Source organism: Sarcophilus harrisii, chromosome 3 (assembly GCF_902635505.1).
Source record: "Sarcophilus harrisii chromosome 3, mSarHar1.11, whole genome shotgun sequence".
Classification (NCBI taxonomy): Eukaryota; Metazoa; Chordata; class Mammalia; order Dasyuromorphia; family Dasyuridae; genus Sarcophilus; species Sarcophilus harrisii.
The window spans coordinates 251,332,253-251,353,494 of record NC_045428.1 but is presented as its reverse complement, the minus strand read 5'-3'; the positions used below and the strand labels follow the sequence as shown (position 1 = coordinate 251,353,494).

Below are 21,242 nucleotides of genomic sequence, written 5' to 3'. Positions count from 1 at the left end.
ATTTCTGATATGAATGCATTTTTGTTATATTGTATGATCCTCTCCTTTCTAGTATTATATTTAAAATTATTCTGTCAATATTCATTGGAAAAATTGATTTGTAGTTTTCTTTTTGTGTTTTGACACTGGTGTTGGTATCGATTCCATATTTATTCCATAGAGAGAATTTGATAGAATCTGTTCTTTGTAAATTCTTTCAAGCAATTTATGAAGAATTGAAATTGTTATTTAAATGTTTTGTAGAATTCTTGTATAAGTTCTGGGCTGTTTATATTTTTGTATTCATCCATTTTAATTTAGATTGTCAGTTTTATTGGCAAATAACTAGGCAAAATAATAACATTAGTTGTTTTTGCTTTTATTTCTTTTTCAATGTTTTTAAATTCAACTTTTTTGTTTTTGGTGGCAGTAATTTTTCTTTTTCTTAAATAAGCTAATGCCTTATACAGTCAACATCAGTGGAATGGACTTCCAGTGGAAGTCTTTTCAAAAAGTTTTACTGAACTCCACCTACTCATCATTTCTTATAGCAAAGTAGTATTCCATTACTTTCATATACTACAACTTGTTCAGCCATTGATTGTTTCAACCAATTGATGGCTATCTCCTCAATTTCCAAATCTTTGCCACCATAGAAAGAGCTATTAAATTCTTTTTCATGTGTTGATCCTATTTTCCTTTTTTAATAATCTCCTTAAAATACAGACCTGATAGAGGTCTTCCTGGATCAAAAGATATGCACAGTTTGCCTTTTGGGCAAAGTTCAAAATTTCTTTCCAGAATGGGTTAGATCAGTTCTTAGCCTCACCAACAGTACCTTCATGTCCTATTTTTCTTACATTCTCTCTGTCATTTATCAGTTTATTTTTTATCATATTAGCTAATCTGTAGGTATAAGGTGCTATCTCAGAATTGTTTTAATGCACATTTCCATAATCAGTTGTGATTTGGAACATTTTTCATTATGGCCATGGATAGTTTTGATTTTCTTTGTCTGAAAATTGTTAACTATTTTTTGTTTTAATTTTCAAGGAGTTACTTTCTTTTTTATTGTAGTTTTTCATTTACAAAACATATACAACATATGCATGGATAATTTTTCAATATTGACCCTTGCAAAACCTACTGTTCCAACTTTTCCCCTCCTTCCCCTCACCTCCTCCCCTAGATGACACGTAGTCCAATACATGTTAAATGCGTTAAAGTATATGTTAAATACAATGTATGTCATTCTGAAGAGCAATTTGGAACTATGCTCAAAAAGTTACGTAGTCCAATACATGTTAAATGTGTTAAAGTATATGTTAAATACAATGTATGTCATTCTGAAGAGCAATTTGGAACTATGCTCAAAAAGTTATCAAACTGTGCATACCCTTTGATCTAGCAGTGATATTCCTGGGCTTATATGCCAAAGAGACCTTAAAAAAGGGAAAGAGACCTCTATGTGTAAGAATGTTTGTGCAGCCCTCTTTGTAGTGGCTAGAAACTGGAAACTGAGTGGATGCCCATCAATTGGAGAATGGCTGAATAAATTGTGGTGTATGAATATTATGGTATATTATTGTTCGGTAAGAAATGACCAGCAGGATGATTTCAGAAAGGCCTGGAGAGACTTACATGAACTGATGCTGAGTGAAATGAGCAGGACCAGGAGATCATTATATACTTCATCAACAATACCATATGATGATCAATTCTGATGGACGTGGCCATCTCCATCAATGAGATGAACCAAATCAGTTCCAATAGAGCAGTAATGAATTGAACCAGCTACACCCAGCAAAAAAACTCTGGGAGATGACTATGAAACATTACATAGAATTCCCAATCCCTCTATTTTTGTCTGCCTGTATTTTTGATTTCCTTCACAGGCTAATTGTACACTATTTCAAAGTCTGATTCTTTCTGTGCAGCAAAATAACTGTTAGGACATGTATACTTATATTGTATTTAATTTATACTTTAACATATTTAACATGTATTAGTCAACCTGCCATGAAGGGGGGTGGGGGGGATGGGGGGAAGGAGGGTAAAAATTGGAACAAATGGTTTGGCAGTTGTCAATGCTGTAAAATTACCTATGCATATAACTTGTAAATAAAAAGGTATAATTAAAAAATACAATGTATGTATACATATTTATACAGTTATTTTGATGCACAAGAAAAATAGGATTTAGAAAGGTGAAAATAACCTGAAAAGGTTATTAATAATAACCTGAAAAATGCAAGCAGACAATAACAGAAAGAGTAGAAATGCTATGTTGTGGTCTATACTCATTTCCCATATTTCTTTCACTGGGTATAGAACAAGCTATACCCAGCTTGTTCTCTTCATTACTGAACAATTGGAACTGATTTGGATCATCTCATTGTTGAAGAGAGCCGTGTCCATCAGAATTGATCATCGTATAATCTTGCGGTTGCCATGTACAGTGATGTCCTGGTTCTATTTACTTCACTCAGCATTAGTTCATGAAAGTCTCTCCAGGCCTCTATGAAATCATCCTGCTGGTCAATTCTTTCAGAACAATAATATTCCATAACATTCATATACCACAATTTATTCAGCCATTCTCCAATTGATGGGCATCCACTCGGTTTCCAGTTTCTAGCCACTACAAAGAGGGCTGCCATAAACATTCGTGCACATAAAGGTCCCTTTCCCTTCTTTATAATCTCTTTGGGATATAAGCCCAGTAGTAACACTGCTGGATCAAAGGGTATGCACAGTGTGATAACTTTTTGAGCATAGTTCCAAATTGCTCTCCAGAATGGCTGGATGTATTCACAATTCCACCAACAATGTATCAGTGTCCCAGTTTTCCTACATCCCCTCCAACATTCATCATTATCTTTAAAGAATTACTTTCTTTATTAAGGATTTGTATCTCTCATTTGGTTTTTAAAACCATTTTTAATAGTAGCTTATTTTTCCAGATACATAGTTTTCAACATTTATGTTGGTAGAACTTTGCTTTCTAAATTTTTCTCTCTTTCTTAGCTTCCTACTCCCTAGTACAACAAGCAATCTGATATATGTTAAATATGTCTAATCCTTTAAAACATATTTCCATATTTGTTGTGCTGTGCAAGAAAAATCAGATCAAAAAGAAAAAAAAACAACAACAATAAAGAAACACCAAAAAGGTGAAAATAATGTTTTGATTCATATTAAGTCTCTACTGGATCCATTTTCAGTCTCTGTCGTTCTCTTTCTGAATGTGATTGGCATTTTCCATCCCAAGTCTCTTGGAATTGCCTTGAATTAACCACATTGTTGAGTAGAGCCAAGTCCATCACAGTTGATCATTAAATAATCTTGCTTTTGCTGTGTATAATATTCTCTTGGTTCTGTTTATTTCACTTAGCATCATTTCTTCTAAGTCTTTCTAGGCTTTTTTGAAATCATCTTGCTTGATCATTTCTTATAGAACAGTAATATTCCATTACATTTATGTACAATAACTTATTCAGCCATTCCCCAATTGATGGGCATCCACTCAATTTCCACTGCCTTGCCACTGCAATAAGAGCTGCTACAAACATTTTTGCACTTGTGAATCTTTTTTTTTTTTTTTAAGTTAATGATCTCTTTGGGATATAGACTCAGTAGAGATATTGCTGAATCAAAGGATATATGTATAGTTTTATAGCCTTTTGAACATAGTTAGAACCAGTTTTTGGCTCCTTTAACTCTTGGCTTTTATGCTTCTTGAGGTTTGAAGGTTTGTTTATAGATTTTTCACACCTTTCTCTTTTCTCTTTGTATCTTGAGCCTTTCCTGTCTCTAAGTTGTTTATTGTTGGGTTCTTTGTTATATTCTTCTAGTTTACTTTTTACTTTGGACTCTGTTAATTTTGGTACTGTGTGCTCTTCTGGGAGGATGTGTCCACTTTGAACTTCATTCTTTGCATGCCCTTCTATTCTTAGCTCTTGTTGGTGGTCTATAAGCTTTCAGTTTTTCCAAAATGGTGTAATTCAAGGAAGGCGGGTATCTATTCTTTGCCCTCAGTTGATTTATGTACATTTCTGACCAGTTATAGATGTTTTGGCTTTTCTCTGTTAAGGATCTTCCACAGACTATTTTCTGTTTGACTTAGTCATTGCTGACCCTGTGTGAAACTCTGCAGGTTTAGAGCAACTGTACTGCTGCCTCCTTTTTGGTACATGATACATAGCTGTGCTCCTGAAATCAGAGACACACAGCTCCTCTGGATCCTGGAACTTCTTCCTAGCTCAGGGCACTGGGAAGGTCAGTGCCCACAACTTTTCTTCTTTACCTTTAATCCATGACCTAAAACTTAGGGATTTCCTAGGATCTTTTTTTTCCCTCAATGCCCTTGGTTGTTTTTCTATTCCGGCGGAGTGGCATGGTGACTACTGTTGCTGATCCTAGCACACATGCTCTTTGCCACATCGCTTTCTCAATAGATCTGTCTTCCTTGGCCATCCTAAATTGGAAAAATTCTGATACCATCTCTAGATTTTCATTAAAGTAGTGTTTGGGGGGAATGAGCTAGGCTTAAATGCTTCTTCTAATTCTATCATTTTGACTGTCTCCCTGTGATTACTCTACCAATTGATCTTGTCAAGACCCACAAGCATTTAAATTCTGTTTGTAAACTCTGAAATTCCTTTCTCCAAGCACCGTTGTTTATTCATTCTATCTTTTCCTTTTTCTTACAGCACCTAACACTTTCTTCCCCTTCACTATTAACTTGTAATCCCTCTACTCCTCAGGTCTTGATCAAGTCATGATCCCTGAATTGGCTGGCTACTTTCTTCCTTCATTCTCTTTTGCTGGATATTTTTTTCCTTTAATTATTTTCTTGACAACTGGTAGAATTTACTCAATTCACCTATGATTCTGATAACTCTTTCCTCAGTCTTCTAAAGTATATCTTCTAGTCACACTCACTAATCCTGGATGCCTCCCCATTATTCTGTCCTAGATCTTCTAGTTATCATTTTTGATAGGTGATTATATTTAACATCTTTTTATCCAAACTCAACTTCTCACTATACTTCCAGGCTTGCATCTGTAACTTTTCATCGAAAATCTCAAGAGTATATTCCATAGGTTGTAATGTTCGGGCTACCTTTTTCTGGAGATTCTTCTGACGGGCCTTGATCTTAATAGAGGAGTGCAGAAGGCAGGAGAGCCACCAAGAGGATGGTGAAAAATGGAATGTTCCATTTCCAGTCCTCCTCAGCTCTTATATACCTTAATACAATTACATCATTACAGCATACTGAATATATGTGAACTAGTGAAACTTTACATATCACCTTACTCAGTATTAAGTATATATGTGAACTGGAGAACTATCATCTCATCAATTCCATTGAATTAACACTTTGTTTCAAGTATACTTCTCCAGAGTTCAGGCCCTTTACAATAAGCACCTCAAACTCAACATGGCCAAACAACTCATCTTACTACTTAAAGCCTTCCTCCTTTCTGTTAACTATTAAGGGTATCTCCATTTTCCCATTTATAAAGACTTTGATTTCTCATCCTTGATACTGCAGTTTTATTCATCTCACAAATCCAGTTTGTTGCCAAGTCCTGTTAATTTTATTTCATAACATCTCTTCCATCCCTCATGATCCCTTCTTTCCTCTGGTACTTCTGCTACCCAACACAGGTAAGCATCTTTACCTCAGGTCTGGGTTATTTTAATAGCTTCCCAGGTGATCTCTTTCCCTTAAGTGCTACCTTACCATTCCATTTTATCAACTGCCAAAGAGATCTTACAGAAGAGCACAAGTTTGACCATATCATCTCCCTATTATTTCTAGGACACAATATAAAGTTCCTTGTTGAATCTCTTAAGCACTTTATAGTCTGGCTCATTCTTACTTTTCCAGTGTTCTTAAATTTTATTCCCTTTCATGAACTTTAGGATATAGCTACAGTGTACTGCTTGATTTTCCTTGTATATGATTATTTGCTCAGTTCTTTTTCACTGCCTACATCTTTCTTATGCTTAGAATGTTGTTCTTCATTTTAGGCATTTAGGTGGCATGGTGGAAAGAGCGCTGGACTTAACATTTGGAAGGACCTAGATTCAAATTTGACCCTAGATACTAGCAGTGCGATTCTGGGCAAATCACTTCAACTGTCTGACTCAGATTTTTTAATCTGTAAAATGAGAGATTTATTAGAAAGATAAAATGACATATTTGCAAACCTTAAAGTGCTGTGCTTTTATTTATTTATTTATTTTAAATCATAATTACCTCTGCTTCCTGACTAATCTGGCTTCTATCAAGACTCAGCTAGGATCCTACCTTCTATAAAAGGCCTTTTTTGGTCTCTTCCACTAATTGTACTTTCCTTCTAGATTACCTCCCTTTTATCTTGAGTGTGTAGAGTTGTTTCCCTATTTTTTCCTGTAATAGAATGTGAACTCCTTAAGGGCAAGAGCTGTTTTTACCTTTTGTGAAAATCCCTAGCACTTAATATAATGCCTGACTTGTGGTAATCAATGTTGTTGACAGTAATTATTGCATTGTATTCTTGTATTATAACTTGGTTAGCCATCCAGTTGGTGCGCATCTACTTTGTTTTTGCCGTCTGCTCCATAAAAGTACTATTATGAATATTTCTGTGAATGCAGAGCCATTTTTATAATTGACCTCTTTGAGGGATATATCTAGCCGTAGGATTTCTCAGTCAAAAGCTAAGGTATTTTAATAATTTTTTTCTTCATAATTCCAAATTGCTTTCCAGGATAATTGGACTAATTTCAGTGGTCTTCCAAAAATGAATTAATATGCCCATCTTTTTACAGCTTCTTTAACAACTTTTGCAAATGTGAAGTAAAACTTAAAACAGATAATGATTTGGTGCATTCTTATAGTTGTTAATGATTTGTGATTCTTTTTAGACCTGTTTTTTTAAGGTCCCTTGACCATATAACTATTATGGGTATGGTTTCTTTGTTGTACAGATCCATCCCCATTCCTCCATCCCTCTGTTGATAGCATCTTTTAAATGAAACTTTTATTCAAAAACTTTTCAATGGAATACATTACATTTTCCCTTAAAGCCTTCTTCTACCCTCTCCTCCCTTTCCCCTCAATCCACACACTTTAATAGACTGTCATGGGTTAGGGTTAGGCCTACAACTCAGATGATACCTGCAATTCTTTACTCTCTCAACCTTCCTTCTACTCTTTAGCTTCTTACCCTCTAACTCCATATCATGCAGAGACCTGTCAATTTCACTTTTGCCACACCTCTTGAATATACCCCTTTCTCTTCTCTGATACTGCCACCATTCTGTTGTTGGCACTAATTACTTCATACATACTTAGACTTAGTAAGTCTCTTCCCACTCCTGTCCATTTTTCCATTCAGCCACCAAATGATTTTTCTGAAGTGTTTGTCTGAATCACATCTTGAGTTAATTCTAATGGCTCCCTAGCCTTTCAGTCTTTCCAATGTTCCTCCCCACCACCATCTTCATTGTCCATTAAGTACTCTTAAATCCAGTCTTGCTAGTTTGTTTCTTTGTCATTTCTGTTAAGGAGACTAATAAGCCCTCTTTCAAACAATAAAATTTTGTTGAGACTTAAAAAATGCCAGGAGATAGAGGAAGGGAGAATATTTAAACAAAGGAGTTTATGAAATTATGAAAATTCATAGATCCTGGAGATATCTTGTGAAAGAAACAAGCACATTGATGTTACTGGAGTCAAGAAGAGTATAGTATAAAAAGGACTGGAAAAGTTGATTGGAGCCAGGTTATAAAAGATTTGAAATCCAAACACATTTTTATATTAGATCATGAAGATAAGTAGGTGTTGAAGTTCCATTACTAAATAGTGAGGAGACAACGTCCTGTTTTTTTTTTTTTTTGTGTGTGTGTGTGTGTGTGTGTTGTTGTTGTTGTTGTTGTTGTTATTTTTTGTTATTATTTTCATTTATTTTTAGGGGGATCACTGTGTTAGCTAAGAAGATGGGTTGAAGTGTGTTTACTTCAGGAATATATTTTTTTGTTGTTATTTTTGATTTGGGTATGTTTGCCTTTTAAATTTTTGTGTTAACCCTTTGAAATGTTGCTGAGACTATTATCTCAATTTCTGCCTTTTTTATCTTAGAAATTTCCAAGTAAACTATTATTCAGCAAATAGGGTTAATTTTATTTCTTTTTTGCTTATCTTTGCACATTTTTTTTGTAATTTTAGATATCGCTAATGTTTTTAAAACTAAATTGAAGAGAAATCATCCTTGCATTATTCATTTATTGGGTAAAAGTTTCCAATGTTATCTCCATTGCATCCTTTTTTTTTTATTGCTTTTATTTTGACATAGATACTTCAAATAATAGTTTAAAAATATAACTTTGATTATATTTTCAAGGGTTTTTAGAATAAATGAATGTATTTTGTCAGACGTGGTGTCTTATTTGAGATAATCATAAGTTTGAGTGTTTTTGTTTTAAATATATGCTAATTATTTTTCGAATGTTGAACATCTTTGATATAAATTAAATATAGTTAGGATGAATTATTTCTTGGGTGAACTGATGTAGTTTAACAGAATTTAATTTTTAAAAACATTTTTATGTAACTGTTCAGTGATATTGATATCTTATTCTTTGTTTTATGTTCCTGGATTAGGTTTTAAGGCTTCATCTCAAAAAAGGAGTTTAATAGAGTGCTTTGTTGTCTCATTTTTCAAGGATAATTTGCATAGTATTCTTTTTAAAAGGAATTTTTTTGTTCACTTTTTCATAATTCTTTTTCCTTTTCTCATATTGGTTCTGTTTGGGTAATTTTTATTTTTGGAAAATGTTGATTTCATTATTTTTTTCAACTACATAAAGACATATTTGTGCATATATATGTTTCTATAAATATATATTGTAGATATACACATGCATATATACAGCATTTTAAACTTTATGCAATAATGGTAAACCACTTGAGTTATACAATTTAGGGAATAAATGGAAAGTTAAGCATTGCGTGGGGAACCCAAAATTATAGATTATTGATCCTGAAAGGAATCTCAAATTATAGCTATTTACATAGTTATTGAAATAGTTTTTTTTCAACATCTCACATTCTCTGCTATGTTGTTTTAGTGCATTCTCCTAAAATCTCCATTGCTTTTTCTTTCATTTCTTGATGTCATTTGATTTTGTAGGACTTGTTTTTAAGATCCCATTATCACTTTTCCTTTATGCTTGTCAAGTAAAGTTGTATTACAGTAGTTGTCATTTCTAAATTTCCTTGTAGCTTCTCCCTCTCCCTTTTAATAAATGGTATTTGTAGTTAATGCTTTTGACACAGATATACTTCTTTTCCTTTCTTTTCTTTTGTTTTTTTGTCTTTTCTTTTGTTGCTGAGGCAGTTGGGGTTAAATGACTTGCCCAGGGTCACACAGCCAGGAGCTGTTAAGTATCTGAGGTCAAATTTGAATTCTGGTCCTCCTGACTTCAGGGCTTGTTTTCTATCTACTGCACCACCTAGCTACCCCATAATGCTATTTTTATGACTGTTTAAATTGGGCTACATATAAAATTATATATATATGAAATATATTCTCCCCTGGTAGACTTTTAGGAGGAATTGAAAACTTTTTGGAAGTTTGGATATTTTTGTTGGGTTCTGAAGCATTATAAATAAAATATGACCTATTTCTTACATTTGCTTTTCTTTTTTTGCTTAGCATACTATTTTTCACATACTAGGTGCTGATTGTTTCTTTTGAATATTCCTTGATGTTATGAGAGTGTCATAAATAGTGATGATGATGATGGCAGCTAGCATTTGTGTAATTAAGTATTATAAAAAATTTTGCAGATATCTTGCTTTATTTTCACAAGAATCTGGGTGTTAGGTGCTATCCTCACTTTACAGATGAAGAAACTTGGGCTGAGAAAAGCGATTTAAGTATGGCCACACCTCTAGTAGCTAAAGCTGGATAGAATTCTGATCTTATGAACTTCAAAGCCATCATTGTCTACTGTGGCACCTGTCTTTGTGAAATAATATTGACATTGTGAATTCTGATGGTGTGTGTTTATTGTTTTATTTTTGTTTTGAGGGGAGCTATGATATAAATTTAAATTCTAACTTCAAAGAAAACATTTCAGAAAGGTCTACTTTATCTGTTAATTTAAGAATTAAAAGTTACCTTCTCCTTCCAACTCCCCCCAAATCCGTTCTTAAATAGGCTTCCCTTCTAATTTAGAGATTTAAAGCTGAATTTCATATGCCTTGGCCATGTCAGTTAATACAGGATTGAAGTTTTGGTGCTTTCCCCTATATTATTCCACTTCTTCTTTTGCACTGAACATATATGTGTTTGTATATGTTGGCATAAATCACATTGTGGTTCTGCAAGTAAATACTTTGTTGACTATGTATGTGCCTGCCATGAAAACTTGGGCTTAGTTCTTCTCAGAAATGTTACAACGAGATCTGGTGGAGAAAGAGGAAATAATTTTCAATTTCTCCAAATATAAATTTCTGAATTGTATTAAAACTTAAGTTGGTCCTAATTTTCTTTTTAAAAGTGTATTTTGGGCCTTGAAGAAAGAAATTTCACTGTTTGAGTGTGGGAAAACCATTTTAGGTATGGAAGATAGGGGAACAAGAGTATGGAGATATAAGCATACTCAACATAATTGCTGAGGTTTATTTTCCACAGAATTAGTATTCTGTAACATGTCTAGTGCTGAGGGGCTAACATGTCTTTGAGAAAGTGTTACAAAGAAATTTTTTTTTGTCATAAGTTGATAACATTTGTTTTAAATTTAGTAAATGTAACTTAACAGGACAGAAGTGTCAAGCCAGATTAAAATGTAATAGAGAAATATTTGCCAAAATAAAATAAAAATGCAACACCACATATTGTTAATTTGTGTTTTTATGTCAACATGTGGTGGTCCATAGTCTTTCTGTTTGTTTGACACCATTGATTTAGAGGACAAAACTTCCCCCCCAACTTGAGCCATAGTCTTCCTCTCTGATACTCTCTCTTTCCCCTATCCAATCAGCCTCTCATTAAGACTTGAATATAGGATAACCTCAATCAATAGTTAATGAATCTTAGCAGAAGTTACTTCAGAATTGTCACTTGTGGTATTGTCATAGATAGATAGATAATCAAGGATCTTACTCTTTGATTTAGTGCATCTAAAATAAGTGCATCTTTTCTTTCTATTTTAGGTTATGCAATGGTCTCTGCAAGATGGTTTGTCCTTAATTTGGAGCTTTTTAAGACTGACATATGCTGGTACTTCATCTTCTATAAGCGGACTTTAATTTCTCCTCTCACAACAACTACATAAGCAGACAAAATTGCAAAGATCTGCCCTGTGTCGAGTATGACAGCCACGACCCGTGGCTCTCCAGTAGGAGGGAATGACAGCCAGGGCCAGGCTCCTGATGGACAGTCCCAGCCCCCCCTCCAACAGAATCAGGTATGAAGTAGAAATATTGGAAACAATGTATAATAATACACTGTTAAATAGTAATGTGATGGATAGATTAGAGTCATTGAAAGTACTTTTTAAAAATGTATTATCTTAAATTTTAAGGCATTATAATAGAGATACATTATACCTGAATAGAGAAAATATTATTTTAAAATGTGGTTCAGTAATTGTGGGTTCTTTCCCCTTTGTGATCTTATAAATATGCTTGTTCTTTTTGAAATAACCATAAATTTTTTTCCAGAAAGAATAAGATTACTTTATTGAACCAGCGAAAAGAACACTGGATTTAAGTCAGAAAACATGGGTTGGGATTCTGGCTGTGTTTTTTAGTACCTGTAAGACTCATAGCAAATCATTTAATCCAACTTGGACATTAATTTCTTGTCTGTAAAATGAAGGGATTGTATTTAGTTTTTCTCTGTTCTCTGTATTTTGTTTTTCTCTGTTCAAATTACAATTTGCATACCTGTCTGGTAATATTTTTTTTTAAAATAAATTTTTGATATCTATTGATTTTATATTACCTACTGTATCCTTCCCTTACTCACCCCAGGGTGAAGTCCCATATATTCAACAATTTTCTACAAAGTATATATATTAGAAGAAGAAATTAATATTCATGAGTGTCCAACTTGTAAATTGTTCTTTTGTTCTCCACTGCATGCCTTTTTTTACTTTATTCTTTTCCCCCCCTTAATTCCTTTCTCTAGACTATAGTTAAGAAAGGATATATTTATGTATGCATATGTAGATATATACATACATATATAGACTCTCTCTCTCTCTCTCTCTCTCTCTCTCTCTCTCTCTCTCTCTCTCTCTCTCTCTCTCTCTCTCTCTCTTCTTTCCTATCCCTGCTAAATTCTTTAATTCTGTTCCTTAACATGCCTTATTATTACTTAACTTCCTTCCACCCACAGATCATTCCTTTTTCTTTTCCCTCATCCTTTGCTTCCTGTCCCCCCATCCCTCCAAGACCTTATTTCTTTATAGGTTTTGGAGGGTGCTATAATCTTTGTGGTATGTAAGTAGTGTTGCTTGTTTAACACATTTCCAATATGAACCCTTCTCCCCCATGTTATGCCTCTGTGTCTTTTTTTCCTCTGCACCTCATTTGTATAACTTTACTTTTTTTTTTTTTTTTTTAACCATAACTTTGCCTAATCTTTCTTTTGAGCTACCATATTATGGGAATGTCAATCTTAAACATATGATATACATTTTCCATGTAAAAAAGCATAAATAATTTGCCCATTTTGAGTTCCTTGGAATTGATCTTTGATATTAACTCTCATATGTTAAATGTTTTATTAAGTTTGGATTTGGTTGATAAGTCCTGTACAATTCTAATTGTAGCTCTAGCATATTTGAATTTTTTTTCTTGTTTCTTGCAAAATTTTCTTTCATTTGGAGATTTTGAAATTTGGCAATATTATTCCTATGTGTTTTCCACAAAGAAATTTGAGATGGTGATCAGTGGGTTTTTCCCCCCTTATTTCTACTTTCTTCTTATGTTCTATCATGTTCTCATGTTCTATCATTCCAGGATTATTTTTCTTGGATTATTTCTTATATCATTGTGTCATGGTTCCTTTTTTTGGTCACAACTTTCAGTTAATCTTATTCTTAAATTTTTTCTTCTTGATCTGTTCTCCAGATCTGTTGTTTTTCTTATGTTTTCCATTCTGTTCTATTTTTCATTTTTTATATTGTGTTTTGTTATTGGTTTCTCATACCTTAATGGGCTTCCCCTTGCCCAATTCTAATTTTGAAAGAAGTAATTTCATCTTTGAGACTCTTGTCTCCTTTTCTAGTTGGTTGACCTTTTTCATAATCTTGATTTTTCTGGATGGTTTTTATTTATCTATTTTTAGTTTTTCCTTGATGTCTCTCATTTGATTTCTACATTTTTTTTTTGAGTTTTTCTATAAATTCTCTCTGGGCAGGGATCTATTTCATATTACTCTTTGGGGTGTAAGGTGTATTTTTTAAACTTCAGTGCCCTCCCCTGAAAATGAACCTTGATATTCCCTGTTTCTGAAATAAGTTTATATGATGGAGTTCTTCTTTGCCAGTTTGGTTTTTTTTTTTTAAATAACAGGTATTATTAGTGTGAGCCCCTCTAATCATGGAATGGGGGAATAGTACTTAAAGCTTCCTTTTAGTCTGGAACCCCAAACCAAGAGCTCCATCCCTCCTGCAAATGCCTGTAACCAACATCATCCAGGTCCCACTGCTTCTAAGGTGTGCTGGTTCCTTCTTCCCAGGGCCAAGTTTCAGCACATTTGGGCCTGACTTCCAATAAGCAGATGCTCAGTCAGTAGTTATGGACTCAGACCAACTGTCCAGGAGGTGAAAGTTTTTGTAGTTCCTGCCAAGGCTTCAGCCATACCCAGTAGCCCTAGGGATCCCACTTGATGTTTCTGCTTTACATAGGTTGGTCCCCTGTCAAATGTTTTTTTTCTGATCTTCTCAGACTGTAATCTGGAGGACCCCTCTTCTGTCCTTAATCTTGATTTTTCACTAGTCTATATTTGCCCTAAGGCACAGATTTATTCTATTTGTTGGGGGAAGTCTGGAGAGGTTGAAATTCAGCAGCTTGCTCCAATATCTTCCCAGAATTCCTCCTCTATTCAAGAATTTTCTAAAAACAGCACACAAGAAAAAAATGTGTATGAAATTAACCCATATGGTAAAAATGTTTGATGTTATAAGCAGTATTTCACACTTGTGATCTTTAGTCTCTACAGAAAGGGGGTCCCCTAACCAAATATATGAGCACCTCAGAATCTTTTGGCCCAGAAATGGTCAGAAGCGACTCATAATGAAGGTAGTAGAATTGAAGTGATTGAATCTCTTCCAACTGTTGTCCTTTGAATTCTCAGCTTAGGGTATTTGAAGATATATGATTATATATATATATTATATATGATTATCAAAGTGGCTGTGAAGAGGAAAATTGAAAGTTAAGTGCTAATGTGACCAAATAAGGTGGGCAATATTCAGAAGGTAGAGAGTCACAAGGAACTATAGAGAATGATATAATATGACATGAATTTCCACGGAGGAAATAATTATTGAATGTTAGTAGTAATTAGTGACAGTGGAAGCAATGTTGTTTCACTCTTTTTGAGAGATGGAGTAGAGTGTGGTAGAAGGAGCTACCAGCCCTGAAGGAAGTTTTCAGAGATGCTAAACACCTCGAGACAAAAATAGGTTAAGGCAGTAAAGAATTTTTAAGGGATCAATCAGCAGTCTTTTAATAAATGCCTTTTTTTATATTCTAGGCTTTGACGTTTTCTTTGTTCAGTTGTCAAATTTTATATTTCCACAAAAACTCTCTATGGAACCTCCCTTCTCCTTACTCAGAGTTACTTATACCATCTTTATAATTCAGGCACTTGTTATCTCTTACTCAATGTCTTCCATTTCACTAAATATATCCTTCACACAATTGTCAAAAATTATTTTCCTGAAACATAGATGTGAACATATGTATCCTGTGTTTTTCCCAAGTAAACTGCATTGCCTCCCTATGAAATATGAACTCCTGTTTGGCATTTAAGCCTACTCATTTCCCATGAGCTCCCATCTCAGCCACAAACAAATTTTGCTAGCTGTATGACCCTGGGCAAGTCTCTGCCTAAGTTTTCTTATCTAAAAAATTAGTTGGAGGAGGAAATGGCAAGGCATTCCAGTGTCTTTGCCAGGAAAACTTCAAAATGGGGTTATAAAGACTTGAACATGACTGAAAAAAAGAAACAAAAAAATCTGGCTTCTAATCTTAATATTTCACCAAAAAAATTTTCTACCGAGTTATTAATGGGTATCTTAGTTGCCAAATCCAGAAACCTTACTTGACCCTCATCCTCTTTTACCTCTCTATAGCCTTTGAGACTCTTGGTCATTCTCTCCTGGTTTTCCTCTTGAATAGGACTGACTATTCTTTCTCCATCTTTCCTGAATATTCCATTTCATGTACTCTTAAGGATACGTTTCGATTACAATTTTTTTCTAGATTTTCTTCTATTCTTCCTTTTTACTGCTTCACTTGGTGATCTTATCAGTTCCCAAATATTTAATTGTGCTTTAGATTCTCAGATCTCCCAACCTAATTTGTTCCAAATTCTGCTGATTTCCACTCTTGCATTCCAACCTTTTAGATGCCTCAAAATGGATGTCCAGCAGGCATCTTAAACAAAACATGTCCAAATCTTAACTCCTAATCCCTCTCCTTCCCTACCTTTCCTTTTGCTGTAGAGGGCAACACAATTCTCATACCCTCACAAACTCTAAAAGTCATCCTGAATTATTTACTCTCTCTCACCTCCCATATCCAAACTGTTAACAAGGCCAGCAGTATCTTTTCACCTTTACTTTCTTGAATATTCTCCCTTCCTTTTGATATTGTCATCACTTTAGGGCAGGCTCTCATCATCTCCTTCCTGAACTATGGTGTGTCTACCTATCTCAGGTCTCTTCCTCACTCTGGGCTATTTTCCATTCAATACTAAAGTGATTTTCCTATAATACAAGGTCCCACTATGTCACAATAGCTATAACTAGGGATTTGTCTTAGATTCACTGTGGTCTAATGAAAAGAACATTCATTTGGGTTTGAATTTTCTATTATACTTGGAGTAATTTATTTAACTTCTCTGGAGTTAATCATAAAAATCATGTTATTATCTTATGGTGTTTATCTCAAAACATCTCAGAATACTTATAGTCACTTCTATAATTATATCTGGTTTTTGCTTGTATTTAATACTTTTCTGTCTTGTTTTTTAGTGGTTTATTATTCATTTATCCAATAATTCTTTATAATAGCCTTGTAATACTAGTATGTATCAGTTTCATTTTTATTTAGGACTGTTCCTCTAGGGTTTCATTCATATTTTGCATAGTCATGCAAAAATATTGATTGCACTTCTCAATTATTACATAATTATTATATCATGTTCACTGATGATCTAAGATGCCTGTAAAATACTAAGTATAGTTGTTGCTAGTAACTTGTTGACAATTCATCCTAATAGTGATGAATTGTATACAGTATACTGTAAAGATCTCGAGAATTTGGATTTAATTAATTCAGAATTTATAATAAGTTTGACGAGGACTGGGTTGAAGTTTTTAAAAGTATTGTTTTAAGGAAAAGATCTATGGGAACTGTTTATCAAGTTTATTAGTGCAAGCAAAGAGTTTCTATCACTTTAATGGACTAATTGCATACTTGTCTTTGATCAATGTAGTTCCAGAGTATAAAATACTGAGCAAATCTAGGGTTATTTTAGCTTATAATAGGAAGTAATCAAATTTGGTTTCTTTTAAAATACAGTAGATTCACACTGTTATCTTTGTTACCTTCTCATTAGGATCTCCAGGTAGCATACAACCCTCCCCCCCCCCCTTTTTTTTTTTAAACCAGGGATTGATTGTTTATTAAACTTTTGGGCTTTCTTATGTTGGCCTGCCTGTGTTTTATATCAAATCTGTCTCTTCTGCTTCCAGTCACTCAGATTGATCTTCATATCTTTTTACCTACTTAGGTTGAATGATTGAAGGGAATATAAAAGCTGTTGAGGTATATTATTTCACCACGTAAATACATTTTTTACTTTTTTTTTTAAGATTAGAATCTTATTTTTGGCTTATTTTTTAAGTAAAGTTTTATTACTTTAGTTCCTCTGTCTTCCATTTTTATCCATCATCTTTCTTGAAATTTACTTGAAATTACCACTGTACCACTGTGAAAATTACCACTTGAAATTTACCTATTGTTCTATATTGTAAACAAGCACTCATAAAATGGAAAATCATAAAGTAGTATGCTATTTTTGCTTCCTAAATTATATCTGATGGTTATTTTCTATCAAATAAAGTGTGAAGTCTTTAGTATGGCATTAAAAATTCACATAATTTTAAATTCCACCTATGTTTACAGTCTTATGTTCTGCCATTTTATTGAGGTCTACCAGCCAGCATCAGTCACTCACAATTTCTAATACCATCCTTTCCTCTCCTGGCTCTATGCCTTTGGTTTCACTATTCCCTCTTCCTAGTATGCTTTTACCATTCTGTTTTTGTATGAATTCTATCCATCATCTAAGAGCTAGCTCAGGGCTGTGGCTTCAAGGACATCTGCCTTGAATCCTTCATATACACAGGTAAGTACTTTGATCCTACTCTATTTTTATTTATCTCACCTTTTATTAGGTAGTTTTCCTCAACCTCTCTTAATGCCTTCCCTCTGTTATTTCCTATTTATTCTGTGTATAACTTGGTTGTATATATTTGTTTGCATGTTATCTACTCCATAAAATTTTGAGCTTTTTGAGCACAGACATTGTTTTTTGCCTCTTTTTGTATACTTTGCACTTTGCATAGTACCAGACACATAGTTAGGTGCTCAATAAATATTTATTGAGTGACTTGATTTAATTTTGTTTTCTTTTATAATACATCTTATTCTTTCTTGATAGACATAATTTTTTCTACTCTCTTTCAGACTGAGGGGTGGGGTTGGGGGGTGGGGGTGGAGAGGGAGGTTGACCATGGTCATTTTGCTTAGCTGTGCATTTTATAGAATAATAGCATTTCAGAGTTGGAAGGGATTTCAGTGATCAGGTTCATTCCCTAAAGCAATCTTTACTATAACATTATTTGAAAAGTATGCTTTTAACCTTTGAAGATGGAAAACTTACTACCTCTTAAGGCAAATCAATTGTTTAGGAAGGTTTTCCTGACATCAAGCTAAACTGACGTTTTGTTTTTTTGGGGGGCAACGCATTGCTTTTGTTTCTGCCCCAAGAGAACTAGGAGTTGAACCTCTTTTTTACAAGATAGCTATTCAGGTACTTGAAGAGAGCAATAATTGTGTCTCTTCTCCAGGTGCCTTTATTTATTACAAGAACTAGACTGGTTGTTGCAAAGGTCAAGGTCCTTCATCATCTTGGTTCTTCTCCTGAACTCTTCACTAGCCTTTCAAATCCTTAAAACTGTGTTACCTAGAACTAAAGACCATTAATACTGCAAATGTAATTTCATTAGAGCAGTTTACTGTGGAACTAACATCTTGTTATTTCATGAAGCTATGGCTCTCAATGCAAAGTATGCTTTAGCTTTTTTTTGTCTACCACCTAATGCTACTGATCCTTTGAGTTTGTAGTTCACTAAAAACCCCAGAGAATTTTCTGTTGAGTTGCTTCTGACCATTCTCCTCATCCTATATACTTCAGTGTAAAGTTGATTTTTTTTTTTAAGCCCTTGTCTAAGATTTTTTATTGTAATTGAATTTTTTTTCTTATGAGATTCAACCCAGTGCTGTCAGCATCTTTTTGGATCTTTATCATCTGACAAAATGTTAGCTTTTCCTCCCAATTTTGTTTCATTTTCAAATTTGATGAACATGCCATTGTTTACATTTAATGAGTAATACATTAAATTACATAATAATTACAATAAAATGTAGTTTACACTCACAGACCACAAATAAAAGAAAACTTGAGGGTAGAGCTAGCTCCTGGTAGGGACATTATGGAGAAGTGTTCATTATAGCAGAATTGAAGAGATGAGTGACTTTGAGTATCCTCCTTAAATAGAGGTTTAGGGAGGAGGGGTGTGTGTGTGTGTGTGTGTGTGTGTGTGTGTGTGTGTGTGTGTGAGAGAGAGAGAGAGAGAGAGAGAGAGAAAGAGAGAGAGAGAGAGAACGAGAACGAACACGAGAACTTTTTCAGGTAGATCTTCATATTTGTCACTATGGGTGTCCCTGTTGGTGAGGAATGATTTGGTGTCTCACTTGCTATTTATTCAGTGGCACACTAAAATGTGCTACTTATGTTTATGGGAAATTTTTCAATTCAGAGCTATGGGAATAAGATTTGACTGTTAGTGTATGAAATACCAGTAGACTCTTGTTTTAGTTCTTTAAATCTGTGTAGATAATCAGTCCAAGAATAGAGATTCCCTTTCATTGATTCAGATGACCACCTATCTGTGTCATGCCATTTAGGGCATATTCTTTCCTTAAAACTTACTGAGGAGTCTTTCTTTCAGTTTTCATGATGTGAAGATACTGGTAGAACATATCAACTGTCCAATGGTTGATTTCTTCTCCCCCCACCCTTAGATCTCTAAAATGATGGTGATAACATTTAAATAGTGCTTTCTATGTATAAGGCACTGTGCTAAACTCTTAATCCTTTAAAATTTTCTCATTTGATCCTCACAACAACCCTGGTAGTAACTACTACTATCATTATTATTATCTCCATTTAACAAATAAGGAAAATGAAGTGGAAAATTTTTTAAGTGACTTACCCAGGGATATATATTAGTATCCCAACACTTAACACATAGTATCTAGCATATAAAGGTGCTAAGTTAATGTTTATTGAGTTTAAAATAAATGTGGCAAAAGTAGAAACAATACAACCACAGGTTAGATATATGGGATAAGTTTAAGTGGAGGCTATCTAGACTATTACTTGGGAGGATGGAGATATTCTTAATTGTAATAGGAAAAATCAAAGAGGGAAGAAAAGTTTTAGGGGAAAGATAGTTTTGTTTTGGACATAATTGAGTTTGAGATACCTATGGGTTAACCAGTTTGAGGTGTCCAAAAGGCAATTGGTACAGCAAAACTGGAGCTTGGGTGTCTCTAGAGGTTAAGAATACATATATCATTCTGGGAATTATTTACATAGTGATGATAATTGAGCCTATGGGAGCTTATGACATTATTAAGCATAATATAGAGGGAAAAGAGAGCCCAGGATTAAACCTTGATGAATCCTAAGGGTTAACTGGTGTGACTGGGATGGTATAGCAAAAGAGACTGAGAAAGAGTAGTCATTTAGGTAGGCCTGGAAGAACTGTAAGAGTGACACAAAAACCTAAAAAGAAGTATGGTCACAGAGGAGAGAAATGAAAATGTTTGGAATTCTACTGGCAAGTGGGATAATTAATTTTGTTGTTTTAGTTGTGTCTAACTATGGCTGCATTAAGTTTTTCTTGGCAAAGTTATTACAGTGGTTTGCCATTTCCTTCTCCATCTCATTTTATCGACTAAGAACTGAGACCAATAGAGTTAGATGACTTGTCCAGGGTCACACAGCTAGTAAGTGTCTAAAGCTATATTTGAATTCAGTCTTCCTGATTTCTGAACTAGCATTTTATCCATTATGCCATCTAGCTGACCTAGGATAATTAATTAAAGAGATACAAAAGAACCACCGTGGGCCAGCTAGGTGGCAGAGTGGATAGAGCACCAACTCTGAAGTCAGGAGGCCCTGAGTTCAAATGTGGTCTCAGACACTTAACACTTCCTGGCTGTGTGACCCTGGACAAGTCACTTAACCCCAATTGCCTGAGCAAAAAATAAAATAAAATAAAATAAAAGAACCGCCTTGCTCTAGTGAGAGCATAGATTAGATTATGTAACATACTGGACCCAATCAATATGATTTTGTCATTTTTCTCTGGCTCCATACAGCACCTGATGAATTCAAACAAAGATAGGATAATGAAAGTGATCCTAGCTTAAAGTTTGGCAAAGAATGATGAGAACAAGAATATGGATATATAAAAATGTATAGTTTTTTTTTTTCCAATTCTTTATCTTGATGACATAGGTTATTGATGCACTTTTGCTCAAATTAACTATAGGTACTAATTTCAGACTCGTAAATTAGAGCAACATAATGAAAGTATTGTAAGAAAATTAAGAAGTGTTTGCTAGTAATTTTTAACTCGCCTCTTGAATACCTTAGAAAGA

At 34.1% G+C, this 21,242-nt stretch overlaps 1 protein-coding gene across 4 annotated transcripts in view; it reads left to right on the top strand.

Moving 5' to 3' along the window:
* Positions 1-21,242, top strand: part of USP9X (ubiquitin specific peptidase 9 X-linked) — a 247,134-nt gene that overhangs the window by 68,325 nt on the left and 157,567 nt on the right. For all 4 annotated transcript variants that reach the window (XM_031959411.1, XM_031959409.1, XM_031959412.1 and 1 more), the window contains exon 2: positions 11,196-11,449. In XM_031959411.1, coding sequence (XP_031815271.1) covers positions 11,354-11,449 — 96 coding nt within the window. In that variant the 5' untranslated portion in view covers positions 11,196-11,353. The remainder of the gene's footprint in view (positions 1-11,195; positions 11,450-21,242) is intronic.